Source organism: Bison bison, unplaced genomic scaffold (genome assembly GCF_000754665.1).
Source record: "Bison bison bison isolate TAMUID 2011002044 unplaced genomic scaffold, Bison_UMD1.0 scf7180017864465, whole genome shotgun sequence".
NCBI lineage: Eukaryota > Metazoa > Chordata > Mammalia > Artiodactyla > Bovidae > Bison > Bison bison.
This window is the reverse complement of record NW_011495026.1, coordinates 3,140,964-3,161,099: the sequence shown is the minus strand read 5'-3', so window position 1 is coordinate 3,161,099 and position 20,136 is coordinate 3,140,964. Positions and strand designations below refer to the sequence as shown.

At 37.6% G+C, this 20,136-nt stretch overlaps 1 protein-coding gene across 3 annotated transcripts in view; it reads right to left on the bottom strand.

The window, feature by feature from the left end:
• The window catches only part of SCLT1 (sodium channel and clathrin linker 1), a 230,296-nt gene that overhangs the window by 161,657 nt on the left and 48,503 nt on the right, over positions 1 to 20,136 (bottom strand). For 2 of the 3 annotated variants that reach the window (XM_010860232.1, XM_010860233.1), the window contains one exon: positions 3,951 to 4,089. In XM_010860232.1, the coding sequence (XP_010858534.1) occupies positions 3,951 to 4,089 (139 nt within the window). Of the gene's footprint in view, positions 1 to 3,950; positions 4,090 to 10,559; positions 11,903 to 20,136 lie in introns of those variants that run through there. The other variant, XM_010860234.1, reaches the window with a different exon arrangement.

Sequence of the window (20,136 nt, the reverse complement as noted above, 5' to 3'; positions counted from 1 at the left end):
CAGACTGGTTCCAAATGGGAAAAGGAGTACGTCAAGGCTGTATATTGTCACCCCACTTATTTAACTTATATGCAGAGTACATCATGAGAAACGCTGGGCTGGAGGAAGCATAAGCTGGAATCAAGATTGCTGGGAGAAATATCAATAACCTCAGATATGCAGATGACACTACCCTTATGGCAGAAAGTAAAGAGGAACTAAAAAGCTTCTTGATGAAAGCTTTGGCTTAAAGCTCAACATTCAGAAAACGAAGATCATGGCATCTGGTCCCATCACTTCATGGCAGATAGATGGGGAAACAGTGGAACAGTGGCTGACTTTATTCTTCTGGGCTGCAAAATCACTGCAGATGGTGATTGCAGCCATGAAATTAAATGACACTTACTCCTTGGAAGGAAAGTTATAACCAACCTAGATAGCATATTAAAAAGCAGAGACATAGTCAAGGCTATGGTTTTTCCAGTGGTCATATATGGATGTGAGAGGTGGACTATAAAGAAAGCTGAGCGCCGAAGAATTGATGCTTTTGAACTGTGGTGCTGGAGATGACTCTTGCAAGTCCCTTGGACTGCAAGGAGATCCAACCAGTCCATCCTAAAGGAGATCGTTCCTGGGTATTCATTGGAAGGACTGATGTTGAAGCTGAAACTCTAATACTTTGGACACCTGATGCGAAGAGCTGACTCATTTGAAAAGACCTTGATGCTGGGAAAGATTGAAGGCAGGAGGAGAAGGGGATGACAGAGGATGAGATGGTTGGATGGCATCACTGACTTGATGGACATGGGTTTGGGTGGACTCCGGGAGTCGGTGATGGACAGGGAGTGGAGTCATGGGGTTCATGGGGTCACAAGAGTCGGACACGACTGGGCAACTGAACTGAACTGCATTTGATATTGTACTGGTGTTATTGGCTCCCAAAACAATTACATTTGAGACACACAGAATTTTTTACACCTAATTTTAATTCTTCACCTTGCTTTTTAGCACTAATAATAATAAAGATGATAAAAATAATAGGTAAACTTATTTTACACATGTCCTAGGCATTACACTATGTGCTTTATGAGGATTTAAAACTTTAATTATCTTAAGAACCCCATAGAAGGAGAATTACTATAATCCCTGTTTATAAATGAAGAAGGTGAAGCACAAAAAGATTTCCCAAGATTATAGAGTGAGGAAGTAGAATGGGACCAAACTCAAGAAATTTGACCAGATTTTTCTTTCAAAAGCTTGCGTTGTTTCACAAAAGCAGACGCCAACATTGTCCACTGCATGATCAACACTAATCACAGTGTCTCATATATAGTCTCTTGCCTGGAAAATCCCATGGACGGAGGAGCCTGGTAGGCTGCAGTCCATGGGGTCGCTAAGAGTCGGACACGACTGAGCGACTTCACTTTCACTTTTCACTTTCATGCATTGGAGGAGGAAATGGCAACTCACTCCAGTGTTCTTGCCTGGAGAATCCCAGGGACAGCAGGGACTGGTGGGCTGCCGTCTATGGGGTCACACAGTCAGACACGACTGAAGCGACTTAGCAGCAGCAGCATATATAGTGGACAACTAATAAATATTTGTGAAATGAAGATATTTGAATCTTATTATTTTGACTTATTGCTTTAATAAAGCATAATAAAGAATTCTCTCTCAATTTTCTACTATAAATTGCATTGTATTTAGTTTTCAATTTATTCAGTTTGGATTCACCTAGTCTTCACGCACGACAAGAAGGTCTTTCAATCTAGTGATGGATACCAAAACGACTGTACGTATAACTTAGTAATATACATAAAGATGAATGTATAGGTAATAAGCAGAATTAACATTTAACATTATTATTTTATGGATTCGTTAACATTTTATAAAACTGCTTGAACTGTCACTCAGTTAAAATTTCGCGTTTATATACAAAGTACATTGCAGATATTGTGGCAAAATTTTCTTTCACAAACTTTTTCAATTTTGACTGCTCAAACCTAGACCTCACCATACTTACTATGAAATAACAACCCAAAATGTAGCAAAAGGGAAGAACCATCTTCAGAGACATAATATGGGACCAAGCAAGATGTACATGGAGAAAGGCAAAGACGGTAAGATAGAAAGAGAAAGGGGTGAGGAATGAGAACAAATGTGACTAAAAAAAAATGAAATAAAATTGAGTGTTAGAAATTATAACAACAAGAGTACCACAGAGAGATGCTTTTTAGAAGAATTCGTTTGTTTTGTTTTTTGAAACTACAAATCTTATCTAGTTCTGCACTCTGCTTTCTTTTATAAATTAAATTTTTAAGAATTTATTGAGGTGTGGCTGACAATCACTGCCTATATTTAAGGTGTACAAGTGAGGGTTCTTTTATATATGTCTGTCACAGTATTTTTTAAGAGTAATAAGAAATGTATATTCTGCTACAGCTTTAAAAAGGTATTTAATGTCTGGTTAGAAAGCATTTTGAAGTCTAAATTAATTTTCATTTATTTATTTATATGTGAACATTAACGGGCTTCCCAGGTGGCACTACTGGTAAACAACCCGTTGCCACTGCAGGAGACATAAGAGACATGGGTTCGATCCCTGGGTGGGGAAGATTCCCTGAAGGAGGGCATGGCAACTCAGTCTAGTCTTCTTGCCTGGCGAGTTCCACCGACAGGGGAGCCTAGTGGGCTACAGTCTGTAGACTTAAAAGAGTCAGAAAGGACTGAAGCGATTTAGCATGCATGCATCAGATCAGATCAGATCAGTCGCTCAGTCGCGTCCGACTCTTTGCGACCCCATGAATCACAGCACGCCAGGCCTCCCTGTCTATCACCAACTCCCAGAGTTCACTCAGACTCACGTCCATCGAGTCAGTGATGCCATCCAGCCATCTCATCCTCTGGCGTCCCCTTCTCCTCCTGCCCCCAATCCCTCCCAGCATCAGAGTCTTTTCCAATGAGTCAACTCTTTGCATGAGGTGGCCAAAGTACTGAAGTTTCAGCTTTAGCATCATTCTTTCCAAAGAAATCCCGGGGCTGATCTCCTTCAGAATGGACATGCATGCATGCACATTAATAAATTCTTCCTGAAATACTAGGCTAAAACAGAGCAAAGAATATGCTTTCTGCATTATTTTTTTCCCTCTATTACTTTTCAAATTCCTTCCCTTTATATATTAAAAAGAATTCAGTGCTACATAATGCTCCTTAACAAGGTATATATAGCCTATCTAATTAACAAATGATATCACTTTTGAAAGCCAAGAATTACAAAACCAAATTTCCAAAGAATAAAAGACAATTCAACTTCTTACAGATAAGTATAAAATCAAAACTTTAATAATGAATTTCTAATCCCCATTTATAAAATGAAGAAACTGAGGAACACAGGAAGGTATAAAAATGGGATTCAAATCCATAAAAGATATGAGATACCTGGCATACAAAATTGTAAATTAAAATAACATTCTCTTATATATAACCAAAAAGAGTACAATGCTAAAAACAGGATATAAACAATATAGCTTCCCAAATATTTTGATAACCATACAGGAAGAAAAGAGGAGGAAAAGCATAATTCTAAAAGAAGTGTAAGTTTAGAAAAATATAATTCTATAATCTTTGAAAACTGAAGAAAATGGTATCAGAAGAAAACATGGGGAAAAAATGTAAATTTAGGCAAGTGGATAATTGATTCTTTTCTTCAAAAACTTTCTTTTGCATTACAATATTTTACAACACACAAAAAATCATGCCAAAAGAATTAGGATTCAATTAAAATATATACATGGCAACTGTAACATACAGCAAGGGTACATATTACAAGTTTTGTTACCTGTTAACTATTTTGCAAACTGTAGAAAATCATCATGCTAACAATTTCGATATTCTATTATCATTCATAAATAATGACTGATCACAGATTTTTAGAAACTCTGTTTATTCAGGATAATAAATATATCACTCACCTGACTGGCCAGTTTTAGCTGTTCTTGAAGATTCCTGACTGTTTCATCATCTGTATATATCTCATTTCCCATCTCTGTGCCAAAGGGAAGGGCCTCCAATTGCTTTGCAACAACAGCATCTTTTAATTCATTGTGCAACCTTTGGAACAAACAGTGAACACAACAATAATCTAATTTTAGTAACAGTAGTTGTTGTTTCAGGGTCAACTAAATCAACATTTGGGTCAAAAATCACTGTTTACACAAAAATCATTTTTAAGTCATCCTCTAAATGTACAAGTATTTAAAAATCATTGAATAACGAGTCACAAGAAAAAATACATCAAAATTTTGAATGAGTTAAATTGATCAATTTAAAGATACATAATTCAGTTTGTCCTAGGAAGATTTTAATTTTTCAAACATATAAAATTCTGAAATTATACCTTATTCATTGATAAAACACGTCATTCAGAAAAAATTTAAATATAATAACTTCATCTAGTTAATGAAATGGAAAGGGGATTATAGAATTATTTGTTAATTTCTTCACTGTGTTTCACAAAATTCATTTGATTTCTGACTAGTTCCAGTTTATATAGAATAAAATTCTTGATGGTTATGAAATCAAGACTAGAGGCTTTACTTGCCAGCACTTTCTTAAATAAGCTTGATGGTAATTTTGAAAGTCTTAAATTCAACTTTAATATATATTAAATTATAAATATTTCATAAATGACAAATATTTCATGTGATAAATATTTCATAAATTACAAAATATTCATTAAATTCAAATATTTTGGTAATTTAAAATTATAAAAAAATTAGGTGTATAATATACACACAGAAGGGAAAATGGTTTTTAACAACAGAAAATCTTGAAAATATTGAATTTGTATAATTATAACCAGAAAACATCATTTATACTAAACATATCTCAAGGTAAAAATTTCTCAAAGGAATTGCATCCATCCCTATAGAAAAATCTAAACAGAATTACCTACTAATACTACAATCTCCACTGAAACTAGAAAAATACAATCTGAAATTTAAAAACATCTTTAGTGAAAACAAAGTTCATCACATACAATAAAAGCCACAAGGCAATGATCTCACTTACCAGTGGGGTGAAGGCAGGGGGGAGATGCAGTGTAGGGGTAGTGGATTAAGAGGTACAATTTATTAGATACAAAATAAGCTAAGAAAGCATCTTGTACAACACAAGGAATATAGCCCATATTTTATATTAACTATAAATGACGTATGGAGCTTCCCTGGTGGCTCAACAGTAAAGAATCTACCTGCAGTGAAGGAGATGTAGGTTCAATGCCTGGGTCAGGAAGATCCCCTGAAGAAGGAAATGGCAACCCACTCCAATATTTTTTGTATAGAAATCTCATGGACAGAGGATCCTAGCAGGCTTATTATAGTCTATGGGGTTGCACAAGAGTCAGACATGATTTAGCGACTGAACAGCAACAACAAATAAATGAAGTACAGGTGGTTCAGTGGTAAAGAATACACCTGCTAAGCAGGAGACGTGGGTTTGACCCCTGGTTCAGGAACAGCCCCTGGAGAAGGAAATGGCAACCCACTCCAGTATTCTTGCCTGGAAAATCCTAGGCACAGAGGAGCCTGGTGGGCTACAGTCCATGGGTTCACAAAACAGTCGGTTACCACTTAGTGACTAGACAATAAATGAAGTATAAACATTGAGAATCACCATATTGTTCCTCTGTAACACATATACTGTACAGCAAATATACTTCAATTTTAAAAAACAAAACCCTTATTGGTTAAGAGCAAATTTGTTGTTGTTCAGTCACTAAGTTGTATCTGACTCTTTGCAACTGCATGGACTGCAGCAAGCCAGGCTTTCCATTCTTCACTATTTCCCAGTTTGCTCAAATTCATGCCATTTTAGTTGGGGATACTATCTAACCATCCCATCCTGTGCCTCCCCCTTCTCCTTTTGCCTTCAATCTGTCCCAGGATCAGGGTCTTTTCCAATGAGTTGGCTCTTCACATGAGATGGCAAAAGTACTGGAGCTTCGGCATCAGTCCTTCCAATGAACATTTAGATTTAGAGCTGATTTCCTTTAGGACTGACTGGTTTGATTTTCTTGCAGTATATCCAAACTTCCTGAATGAGAAGCCAGGATCTGTCACTTTGTTTGCTATGTGACCTTGAACATGTTCCTTAACCTTTTTTGGCCTCAGTTTCTTTATCCTAGTTGCCCCCTTCCTGTCTAGGAGACTCTACAAGATAAGCAAGTGGGTCTTAACAGGTTCCTTTCCAGTTACTGCTTCTGTTCTGGGACTCAGAGCAAATGAGATTCTGTGTGTGCTCTTTAAGAGCAGAGTTTCTGTTTCCTCTGGCTCTCCAATATTCAAATCCCGTTGGCTTTGCTCTTTCGGGAGAACTTCTGTGACTGTGATTATCCTCCAGTTTGTGGGTCACCTACCTGAGGGTGTGCCTACATTATATCTCTGCCCTCTCCTACCCCTTTTTTCCCTTAATCTTTTGGCCACTCTGTGCAGCATGCACGATCTTAGTTCCTTGACAAGGGATGGAATACACGCCCCCTGCAGTGGAAGCCTGCCATCTTAATCACTGGATTGCCAGGGAAGTTCTACACATCTTGTTTTGGTTCCTTCCTTGTATCTTTAGTTGTAAAAATATGTTCTGCTGTATTCAAGTGATTCTCATTGACAGCTGCTCTTCAAACAGTTGTAATTTTGCTGTGGTTAGAGAAGCTGAGTTCAGGGTTTTCCTATTCTGTCAACCTGGACACACCTTGCCCTTGCAAGGTCCTTTTCAGAGTTCTGCACTGATATGCAAAGCAAGGACTACCTATATGTAGTTTATTTTTATTTGTTTTAGTATCTGAAGTATTTGGAGAAAGGGTTTTAATCTCTCAGTTAATCTCTCAGTTTGCAATCCTGCTGGAGAAGGAAATGGCAACCCACTCCAGTACTCTTGCCTGGAAAATCCCATGGACAGAGGAGCCTGGTGGGTCACAGTCCACGGGGTCGCAAAGAGTGGGACACGACTGAGCGACTTCACTTCACTTTCAATCCTGCTTGTCTCTTACTCTTCTACAACTGTCTTATAATTTGGGGTTTCAGTACTTGCACCCAAGCACTGCATTTTGAACTCTTGTTGACTATGAGGGCTACTCCATTTCTTCTAAGGGACTCTTGCCTTCAGTAGTAGATATAGTGGTCATCAGAATTAAATTTGCCATTCCAGTCCATTTTAGTTTACTGATTCCTAAAATGTGGATGTTCACTCTTGCCATCTCCTGTTTGACCATTTCCAGTTTACCTTGATTCATGGACCTAACATTCCAGGTTCCTATGCAGTATTGTTCTTACAGCATTGGACGTTACTTCCATCACCAGTCAATACCCACAACTGGGTGCTGTTTTCGCTTTGGCTCCATCTCTTCATTCTTTCTGGAGTTATCTCTCCACTCTTCTCCAGTAGTATACTGGGCACCTACCGACCTGGGGAGTTCGTCTTTCATGTAATATCTTTTTGTCTTTTCATACAGCTCATGAGTTCTCAAGGCAAGAGTACTGAAGCGGTTTGCCATTCCCTTCACCAGAGGACCACATTCTATCAGAGCTCTCCATCATGACCCATGTTAACTGCATGGTTCAAATACTATTTTTTGAGTTTTTCTTTCAATTACTGAGGAACAATCTGTTTATATTTCCTTCCAGCTGGTGGAGTTGTCTGTTTTGCCATTCAAGGCTATCACTGAATTTTTCTAAACTAAAAAAAAAAAAACAAAAAAACCCCCGAGAAAATTGGAAATTTTCTATCCTGAGGCTTTGCAATTGGGTTCTTGCAAATTTAAAACTGTCATATCTTCTAACATTACGAAATATCACTATTTATAATATTCTCTTACATTAAGGTCTACTATTAATATGCCCAATTTTACCCGTTTTCTTTCAGTTTGCACTTGCATGGTTTATCTATTCTCCATTCTCTTATTTGTAACCATTCAATATTCTTGTATTTTAGAAATCTGATAAGAAGTATGTAAGTGTCTTTTTTAATTCCTCTGATAAATCACTGTCTTTTAACTGTAGCATGTAGTACACTGAAATTTGATGTAATTAGCAATGTATCTGAGTTTATATCTTTTTCAGTATTTGCTTTCTATTTGCCCTGTCCATTATTGGTTGTTCTCTTCTTTCATGCTTTTAGATTATTGTTTATTACTCCATAGATTATTTTTTATTACTCCATTTTTCTACTCTATTATCTGGGTTGGCAGTTACATGATCTTTTGCTTTACTTTTGAAGATTATAACATGCATCACTGAATAATCAAACTCTAAAATAAATTAGCATTATATCTCTTTTGGGCAACGCTAGAACCTGAGAATATTTTAACTTCAAATACCCTTTTCCTAAATTTATCTTATTGCTATCATGTTGTGGCTTGGTAAGTGAGTGCCTCATGAGCAGATAGAAAATCAAAACACTGCCGTTTTGAAGTGTCTTCTCTTTATGCAACGACAATGAACCATTTCTCAATCAGATTGTGACATGTGTCCAAAAGTGGATTTTATATGACAACCAGCCACGTGCAGCTCAGTGGCTGGACCAAGAAGAAGCTAGATAGCCAAAGCCAAACTTGCATCAAAAAAAAAAAAAAAAGGTCATGGTCACTCTGGTGGTCTGCTGCCCATCTGATCCACTACAGCTTTCTGAATCTCAGTGAAACCATCATATCTCAGAAGTATGCTCAGCAAAATCAATGAGATGTACTGAGAACAGCCACGCCTGAGGTTGGCATTAATCAATAGAAAGGGCCCAATTCTTCTGCACAACCAATGCTTCAGAAGTTGAACGAACTGGGCTACAAAGTCTTGCTTCATCTGCCATATTTCACCTCACCTCTCACCAACCGACCACAACTTTTTTAAGCATCTTGACAACTTTTTGCAGGGAAAGTGCTTCCACAAGGCAGAAAATGCTTTCCAAGAGTTTGTTGAATCCAGAGACATGGATTTTTATGATATAGGAATAAACAAACTTACTTCTCATTAGCAAAAATGTGTTGATTGTAATGATTCCCATTTTGATTAATAAAGATGTGTTTGAGCCTAGTTATGATGATTCAAAGTTCACAGTCTGAAACCGCAATTACTTTTGCACCAACCTAATATTTAATTCTCTATAGATATTTTAGAGACATTATTATCACTTTAGAATAGCTAATATTCATTGGGCTTTTCGCACAGTTACCCTTTCCTATAATTCTAAGCTTTCATCTGGAATTATTAATATTTTCTTTAGGTAGATTATCTGTTTAGGATTGTCTTCAATTTTTCTAAAGACAGTGTTCTCTATTTCTTTTCATCTGACCTCTCTTCTGAAGGATATTTCACTGGGTAAAAAAAACTGTATATTAACAGTTTTTCTTTCAGTACTTTAAAAATATTCCATGGTCAATCTCTTTAACAAGTGGCGCTGGGAAAACTGGTCAACCACCTGTAAAAGAATGAAACTAGAATACTTTCTAACACCATACACAAAGATAAACTCAAAATGGATTAAAGATCTAAATGTCAGACCAGAAACTATAAAACTCTTGGAGGAAAACATAGGCAGAACACTCTCTGACATAAATCACAGCAAGATACTCTATAAGCCACCTTTCAGAATAATGGAAATAAAAATAAACAAATGGGATTTAAGATCTAATTAAACTTAAAAGCTTTTGCAAAACGAAAGAAACTATAAGCAAGGTGAAAAGGCAGCCTTCAGAATGGGAGAAAATAAGAGCAAACAAAACAACTGACAAAGAATTAATTGCCAAAATATACAAGCAGCTCATGCAGCTCAATACCAGAAAAATAAATGACCCAATCAAAAAATGGGCCAAAGAACTAAACAGACATTTCTCCAAAGATGACATACAGATGGCTAACAAACACCTGAAAAGATGCTCAACGTCACTCATTATCAGAGAAATGCAAATCAAAACCACAATGAGGTACCATCTCACATCGGTCAGAATGGCTGCCATCAAAAAGTCTACAAACAACAAATGCTGGAGAGGGTGTGGAGAAAAGGGAACCCTCATACTGTTGGTGGGAATGCAAACTAGTACAGCCACTATAGAGAACAGTGTGGAGATTCCTTAAAAAACTAGAAATAGAACTGCCATATGACCCAGCAATCCTATTGCTGGGCACACACTGAAGAAACCAGAATTGAAAGAGACATGTGTACCCCAATGTTCACTGCAGCACTGTTTACTAGCTAGGACATGGAGGAAACCTAGATGTCCATCAACAGACAAATGGATAAGGAAGCTGTAGTACATATGCACAAAGGAATATTACTTAGCTATAAAAAAGAATGTATTTGAGTCAGTTCTAATGAGGTGGATGACACTGCAGCCTATTATACAGAGTAAAGTAAGTCAGAAAGAGAAACACCAATACAGTATATTAATGCATATATATGGAATTTATAGAAAGATGGTAACAACAACCCTATATGCAAGATAGCAAAAGAGACACAGATATAAGGAACAGACTTTTGGACTCTGTGGGAGAAGGTGGGGGTGGGACGGGATAGCATTAAAACATGTATACTACCATATGTAAAACGGATGACCAGTGCAGATTTGATGAATGAAGCATGGCACCTAAGGCTGGTGCTCTGGGACAACTGGAGGGATGGGGTGGGGAAGGAGGTAGGAGGAGGGGTTCAGCACTGTGGGACACGTGCACTCGTGGCTGCTTCATGTCGATGTACGGCAGAAACCACCACAAAACTGTAAAGCAGTTAGCCTGCAATTAAAATAAATATATTAATTAAAAGAAATATTCCACTGTCTCCTGTTTTCCAGTATTTTTGTTGAGAAGTTAGTTAATATGGTATTGCTGCTACTGTGAAGATAATCTCTTTTTTTTTTTTTATCTTTGGTTTTCTATTACTTCATAATAATGTACCTAGGTATAGTACTCTTGTATTATCCTGCTCATGACACATGGTGTGTCTTTAATTTGTGGACTGATGTCTCTCTGCCTTCTCTGGAACTCAAGCTGTAACGAATTTTATTTCTTTTCACTATATCCTATATGACTCTTAGTTTATGTTTTGCATGTTCTATCCTCTTCTCTCTCTTCTGAATATTGTTTTCATTCTGAAAATTTTTTCTGACTTGGGTTGCATTCCATTAACTCTTCAGTAATGTCTCATTTTCATTAACCACATTTTTTTTCCAGTTCTACAATCTTCATTTGGTCCTTAAGAGTTTTTAGTTCTTATAGAAATTCTCAAAGCTGTGTCTTATCTCATTTAACATAGTTCATAATTATTTTAAAGACCAAACCTGTGAGTCTGTTTCTATTGCATACTGTTTATGATTTTTTTCAATCATATTGTCTTCAATCTTACTGCTACTAGCTCTTTATACACCAGATTATGAGCCAGATATCACCAAAAATTAGAGAGATACTTTGAGGCCTAGCAATGATGTTATCTTTTTCTAAAAGACTTCCTTTTCCTTTTTTTTCAGGTGGAGAGGGATATTATCCCTGATTATGCTGTACCAACATCAAAGATTCAGATAATTCAGAGTCATGTTTCAGTTCATTTTGGGAGTAGTTTATTTTGAGGGAATCATCCTTAACTTCAAAGCCTGGATGTTCCTGAGCCACCCACCCTCAAGTCTGATGGGCCCTGAATTTCACTTTTTATTTCTCTTGCTCCATGAATTTGCTTCAAGCTCTGCTCAATTTTCAACCTCTCCTCACTTCTAACATAGGGAGACACATCCAGCAAAAAGTAACCCCAAAACAGATTCATATCCCTGCATTCTTTCTTTTCCAGGTCTTTGCTCTACAATTCTACAGTGACTCCAATTCATTTAAACAGATTTGATTATTGTCAAATTTTTGTCAAGATCTTCTAGTATTTGTCCAGATTCTCTAGTTTTTCTCAGGAGTCTGATGCCACTACTGCAAACAAAACTCTCTAATTAACTTGTTTACAATTAATTAAAAATGTTCTGAGCACTAGTTTGAGTGCATCTCACTAGTCTGATAATGCTGTTGATTTATGCAGTTTTTAATTTTAATTTTCAATCCCTCTTTATATCAGGAGTTAGTTGAAAATGTAGTTAAGAGAAATAATTTACACCCACATACTGTTATTTCTAATTTATGATGTGATTTACGCTCAATTTGTATGTATGCATTTATATGATGGACAGGGTTTACAGTCCATGTTTATGAAAATGTTTTATGGGTCTTGAAAACATAGTATATTCCTGTTGGTTCATATATGAGTAATAGAAGCAGAAAAAAATATATATATATACACTCAAACTTGTTCTTTGCTCTTTGTATCTTTTATATCTCTCTTATTTTTGCCCTTGTTTTCTTTGAAATAATATATAATGTAATATAATATTTATAAATACTAAGTAAATACATGTTATCTAATTCTCCAAAGATCTTAGCAGTATAATTGAAAAAATAAAGTCATTTAAGTAATGCAAAGATTTTAAGGAATCTTTTTCAAAGCATTACTTTTTATGGATGGTTAATGAATCTTGAAAATTAGATATTAATAATTTAAGTAAGGGCTTCCCTGGTGGCTCAGTGGTAAAGAATCCACCTGCAATGTAGTAGAAGTGGGTTCAATCCTTGGGTCAGGAAGATTCCCTGAAGAAGGAAATGGCAACCCACTCCAGTATTCTTGCCTGGGAAATACTATGACAGAATTGCCTGGCAGGCTACAGTCCACGGCGTTGCTAAACGACTTAGCAGCTAAACGACGACAACAATTTAAGTAAGTTCAACAAACATTTAGGGGCTTCCAAGTCGATCAGTGGCAAAGAACCTGCATGGCAATGCAGGAGATGAGGAGATGCAGTTCAATCTCTGGGTTGGGAAGATCCCTGGAGGAGGAAATGTTAACCCACTCCAGTATTCTTGCTGAAAAATCCCATGGACAGAGCCTGGAGGGCTACAGCCCACAGAGTTGCAAAGAGTCAGACATGACTGAGCACACACACACACAAAACATTTGAAGATATATTATGTACAAGACAGTAAGAGTTCTGGGCCTAGGTGCATTTATTCAAATATACAACAAAGTCAAAATGTAAGAATGGTAGAAAAAAGAAAAAGGAGTAAGTTTCCTTGCATTTGGATGGTTTCACAGTAAGAGGAGAAATGAAATCACATAAAAGTTTGTGAAAATAGTGTTATTAATAACAATAGAACCACATTTCTCTGCATAGTTGCTTTGTCTGCAGTCACCATCAACTAGCTGATCTCTGTTTTCTCGTGCAAATGCTTAAAAAAAAAAAAAGTCAATCTTATTGGTTTATACTGCAGAACTGTTTTGCTGAGACCACACAGACCATGATTAGGAAGCTGGACAATCAGGAAGCAGCTATGCCAACTGATGATTCTAGGATCACACCTCTTTAGCTGAGATCCTGGGATCAGGAAGTACCGCCAGTGGTAATGCCTGCAGGAACATCCTGACTTAGCTTTGATAGAAGCAGTTGCAAGAATTATTGGCACTAGGGCCACACTACACTTGTTAGATTCTCATCCACAAAAACAGATTCTCAGACTGCTTTTCCTCCTACTTATCTCCTGATTTAGGTCATTACATGCGATTATCATTAGCAGAACTCAATTCACATTCTGAACTAGATTTTGGTTTTCCAGACTCTCCAGTATAAGGTATACTATAATAAAGGAGGGGGGAACAGACGTTAAGCCAATCTACTATATCTGCCATAAACTGTTACTATAATTGTACAATGTAATTAAATATTACCCCAAATGAACAAAAGTACAAATGAGTTGGGTTTTTTCCTATGAAACATAAGCTGAATATGAAAGGCTCAATAAAGATGAGTTATTAAATAGCTGCTGTTGAATTAGAGGTAGGTAAAATAATTATAAAAAGTCAGAAGAATTATCAAATCAAAGATTCAAAAGGAGATCAAAAGGATCTCTAAGTTCTCACTCTTCTTCAAAGAAATTGAAACTGGAAGTTAAAAAGAACGAACTATTTTTCATGGTTTATGTATAAAAGACAACAAAGAACTATAATCAGTAGTCTTATTCAAAGTAAAGATCTTAGGCATTATATAAAAAATTAAATAAGTGCACATTTATATTCAGTTCAGTTGCTCAGTCGTACCCGACTCTTTGCGACCCCATGAATTGCAGCACACCAGGTCTCCCTGTCCATCACCAACTCCCGGAGTTCATTCAGACTCACATCCATCGAGTCGGTGATGTCATCCAGCCATCTCATCCTCTGTCATCCCCTTCTCCTCCTGCCCCCAATCCCTCCCAGCATCAGAGTCTTTTCCAATGAGTCAACTCTTCACATGAGGTGGCCAAAGTATTGGAGTTTCAGCTTTAGCATCCGTCCTTCCAATGAACATCCAGGACTGATCTCCTTTAGGATGGACTGGATGGATCTCCTTGCAGTCCAAGGGACTCTCAAGAGTCTTCTCCAACACCACAGTTCAAAAGCATCAATTCTTCAGCACTCAGCGTTCTTCACAGTCCAATTCTCACATCCATACATGACCACTGGAAAAACCAAAGCCTTGACTAGACGCACCTTTGTTGGCAAAGTAATGCCTCTGCTTTTCAATACACCATCTAGGTTGGTCATAACTTTCCTTCCAAAAGTAAATTAAAAGCAGTAAGCGTCTTTTAATTTCATGGCTGCACTCACCATCTGCAGTGATTTGGGAGCCCAGAAAAATAAAGTCTGACACTGTTTCCACTGTTTCCCCATCTATTTCCCATGAAGTGATGGGACCAGATGCCATGATCTTCATTTTCTAAATGTTGAGCTTTAAGCCAACTTTTTCACTCTCCTCTTTCACTTTCATCCAGAGGCTTTTTAGTTCCTCTTCACTATCTGCCATAAGGGTGGTGTCATCTGCATATCTGAGGTTATTGATATTTCTCCCAGCAATCTTGATTCCAGCTTGTGCTTCTTCCAGTCCAGCGTTTCTCAGGATGTACTCTGCATATAAGTTAAATAAGCAGGGTGACAATATACAGCCTTGACGTACTCCTTTTCCTATCTGGAACCAGTCTGTTGTTCCATGTCCAGTTCTAACTGTTGCTTCCTGACCTTCATACAAATTTCTCAAGAGGCAGGTCAGGTGGTCTGGTATTCCCATCTCTTTCAGAATTTTCCACAGTTTGTGATCCACACAGTCAAAGGCTTTGGCATAGTCAATAAAGCAGAAATAGATGTTTTTCTGGAACTCTCTTGCTTTTTCCATGATCCAGCGGACATTGGCAATTTGATCTCTGGTTCCTCTGCCTCTTATAAAACCAGCTTGAACATCTGGAAGTTCACGGTTCATGTATTGCTGAAGCCTGGCTTGGAGAATTTTGAGCATTACTTCATTAGCGTGTGAGATGAGTGCAATTGTGCGATAGTTTGAGCATTCTTTGGCATAGCGTGTGAGATGAGTGCAATCGTGCGGTAGTTTGAGCATTCTTTGGCATTGCCTTTCTTTGAGATTGGAATGAAAACTGACCTTTTCCAGTCCTGCACATTTATATTAAGACAAAGTAAAAAATTTTAAAGTATTCATGTCTTACACATTTTGTTGTCTCTTTCAATCTACAAACTGCCTATTAATCTAGAAGGAAAGAGGGCTTGTACTATATTTTATGCTAGGTACCATATAACTGAATTTTTTAAAAAAGTAACAGTGTTTCTGACTATAATATGGTACTTTACATTAAATTACTATGTATCTATGCCTTTTAAGTTATGTTTTTTTTATTATTTTTATATCTTACCACTTGCAGTATTAGTTCAAAAGATATTTTAAAAGCATGTAGTATAGTCATAAAAATATACAGACAATAAAAGTGAAATCCAGTCCCAATCCCTCATTTCATAGATTAAGAAACTGAGTTTTACCTCGTATGTTGCTGGTGGGAATGCAAGTTGATACAGCCACTACGGAAAACAGTATGAAGGTTCTTGAGAAAACTACAAACAGAATTACCCTATGATCTATCTATCCCACGCCTGGCAATACGCCTGGACAAAACTATAACTCAAAAAGATACATGCACCTCTATGTTCATAGCTGCACTGTTTACAATAGCCAAAACATGGAAACAACCTAAATGTCCATCAACAGATGAATGGATAAAGAAGATGTGGTACCTATACACAATGGAATGCTAATTGGAATACACACGAGGTAAAACTCAGTTTCTTAATCTATGAAATGAGGGATTGGGACTGGATTTCAGTTTTATTGTCTGTATATTTTTATGATTATGCTACATGCTTTTTAAATATCTTTTGAATACTGCAAGTAGTAAGATAGAAAAAGAAGGAAATAATGCCATTTGCAGCAACATGGATGCAAGTGGAGATTACACTATGTGTCAGAACAAGACAGACAAATACCATAAGACATCATTTATATGTGAAATCTAAAATATGGCACAAGTGAATCCATCTACCAAACAGAAACAGACTCACAGACCTAGAGAACAGACTTCTGGGCGCCAAGAGGGAGAAAGGCGGGACGTCCTGGGAGTTTGCGGTTGGTGGATGCAAACTACTACATTTAGAATGAATAAACAACAAGATCCCAATGTATGGCATAGGGAACTGTTTTGCAAAATTCTGTGATAAATCATAAGGGAAAAGAATATAAAAAAAGAATGTATATATGTCATTTGGCTGTATAGCAGAGACTGGCACAGCATTGTAAACCAACTATACTTCAAATTAAAAAAAAAAAAAAGAAAGAAAGAAACTGAGCTTCAGACAGATTAAAGTACTAAGAAAATTACCCAGTCAGAAATTGCAGGTCTGAAATTTTAACCAATTATAAATAGGCAAGACAACTTTCTAAATCTTTGAGTGGACAAAGATGAATCAAACAATTCTAATAGTTTGTTTTTGAACTGAACTTGTCATTGATAGTAAGATGCACCATTTCTTTTACATAGTATTAAAAATAAAAATTGCTGCTTATTAATCTGACATACCATTCCCTACAGCTACATCTCAATTTTGTAGATCTTAAAATAGGGGAGGGAACAGGGAATTTTAGAACTCTGTAAGAGAGGAGAGAGAGTAAGACAAATACAATCACAAAACATTCTAGACAACTGCCTTGTACAACCCCTCTACATGCCTCCCCTCACCTTACAGACTTTGTTCATCCTTAAGTCCAAGCTTCCTGGGTAAAGGTATTGATATCACCACCATGGGGCAGTGTTTCCTTTGGGGATTAATACAGAACAGCCTGATAACTGCAACTGTTGCTTCCCTTCTGCTTCTACAGTGACTCATATATATTCTTTCCAGAAAAAATTGGAATTTTCAAATTCTGAAGTGCCACTGAGTACAATCCTTCAACAGTACACTCTCCTCTGTTTAAAATCCCTGAAGAGCTCCCTACACCATCTGTGGGACAAGTTTAAATTCCTTGACTGAGCATATACTCAGCAGTGGCCACAGGACTGGAAAAGGTCCGTTTTCATTCCAATCCCACAGAAAGGCAATGCCAAAGAATGTTCAAACTACTGCACAATTGTACTCATCTCACAAGCTACCAAAGTAATGCTCAAAATTCTCCAAGCCAGACTTCAACAGTACCTGAACCGTGAACTTCCAGATGTTCAAGCTGGATTTAGAAAAGGCAGAGGAACCAGAGATCAAATCGCCAAGACCTGTTGGATCATCGAAACAGTGAGAGAGTTTCACAGAAAACATCTACTTCTGCTTTATTGACTGTGTCAAAGCCTTTGACTGTGTGGATCACAACAAACTGTAGAAAATTCTAAAAGAGATGGGAATACCTGACCACCTGACCTGCCTCCTGAGAAATTGGTATGGAGGTCAAGAAGCAACAGTTAGTACCAGACATCGAACAACAAACTGGTTCCTAAACTGGGAAAGGAGTACCTCAAGGTTGTATATTGTCACCCTGCTTATTTAACTTCTATGCAGAGTACATCATGCAAAATGCCAGGCTGCATGAAGCACAAGCTGGAATCAAGATTGCTGGGAGAAATATCAATAACCTCAGATGTGCAGATGACACCACCCTTACGGCACAAAGTGAAGAAGCTAAAGAGCCTCTTAATGAACATGAAAGAGGAGAGTTGAAAGTTTGGCTTAAAACTCAACATTCAGAAAACTAAGATCATGGCATCTAGTCCCATCACTTCTTGGCAAATAGATGGGGAAACAGTGGACAGACTTTGTTTATTTTGCTCCAAAATCACTGCAAATGGTGACTGCAGCCATGAAATTAAAATATACTTGGTCCTTGGAAGAAGAGTTATGAGCAATCTAGACAGATCTAAAAAGCAGAGACATTACTTTGCCAACAAAGGTCTGTGTAGTCAAAGCTACGGTTTTTCCAGCAATCATGTTTGGATGTGAGAGTTGGACTATAAAGAAAGCTGAGCGCCGAAGAATTGAGGCTTTTGAACTGTGGTGTTGGAGAAGACTCTTGAGAGTCCCTTGGACTGCAAGGAGATCCAACCAGTCAATCCTAAAGGAAATCAGTCCTGAATACTCATTGCAAGGACTGATCCTGAAGCTGAAACTCCCATACTTTGGCCACCTGATGCGAAGAACTGACTCACTTAAAAAGACTCTGATACTGAGAAAGATTGAAGGCAGGAGGAAAGGGGATGACAGAAGATGAGATGGTTGGATGGCATCATCGACTTGATGGACATGAGTCTGAGCAGGCTCCAGGGGTTGGTGATGGACAGGAAGGCCTGGCATGTTGCAGTTCCTGGGGTCGCAAAGAGTTGGACACGACTGAGTGACTGAACTGAACTGAAATGAGCATGCAAGGTCTTATACTACCTGGTCTCTACCCACTATTCCAGTCTTGCGCATAATTCCCTATATAAATATGCTGGGATATGGCCACTGTAAATGATCTGTACTTTAATAAACATACAAATTTTCATTTGATGAACTCCTGCTCATTCTTAAAGGATCTGCTCAAATTTCATCCTTTCACTTAAGCCTTCTCCAACCAGAGTGATGTCATCAACAATTATAACTGGATGTGTTTTGGTTACATTGTCTGCTGTGCCCAGACTTAAGTAATCCTTGATAATAGCCCATGATCTGGGGAATAGCACAGGATATTCTTTACATAGAGACGTTTATAATTAGACTAAAGTTTTGCATATTTCTCAAGGGTAGCCTTATCATAGACTGACTGACATCAAGTGCTCTGACAAATAAAAGTACTGACCATTATTTAAACCACCCAAAGTACCAAGAATGAGTACCTTCAGGATTTGATTAAAGAACAGAGAATCAGCTTTTTGGTTAAAAGAGTAGGAGCAGCAGCTATATGAGAGGGGTGCCACTACTGAGAGGGACCATGTAGTCTGCATAAGACAACCAATAAAAGAAGCATATCCTCAGAGATGGTCCTAATGTTTCCTAATTCTAGTTGTATTCCGTGTTCCTCCTTATCATGCACTCTCACTTACTTAGAATGACCTGTTTCTATTTCTTGAAGCAAAAAGAGCCAAATGTATTCCCATACACAGGTGCTTACGATCCTAATATTTGCAATCATCCACCCCAAAATATTATTTGAACATTTAATACATATCAAGCACTTTCAATGTTTGGTATACTATGGTAAACAGAATAGACAAAGGCTGCAGCTCATGAAGGATATATTTTAGTAGAAAAATGACAAGGAAATAAATAATTTCTGGTAGTAATAGGTATCACAAATAAAACTAGGTAATAGAAAAATGAAAGTTGGGAGGAGGAGTACTGCTGGATAACATGGTCAAGGAATGCTTTCCTGATCGAAGAGAAGGAGACAGTCCTGTGTAGGTCTGGAGAAGAACATTTCAGGCAGAAGAAATACTGATAGGCAAAAGGGCTTCTAGTAGAAACTGGTTTGCCAGTTTTAGGCTTCCCTGATAGCTCAGTTGGTAAAGAATCCGCCTGCAATAAAGCAGGAGACCTCGGTTCAATTCCTGGGTCAGGAAAATCTGCTGGAGAAAGGATAGGCTACCCACTCCAGTATTCTTGGGCTTCCCTTGTGGCTCAGCTGGTAAAGATTCCGCCTGCAATGCAGGAGACCTGGGTTGGGAAGATCCCCTGGAGAAGGGAAAGGCTACCCACTCCAGTATT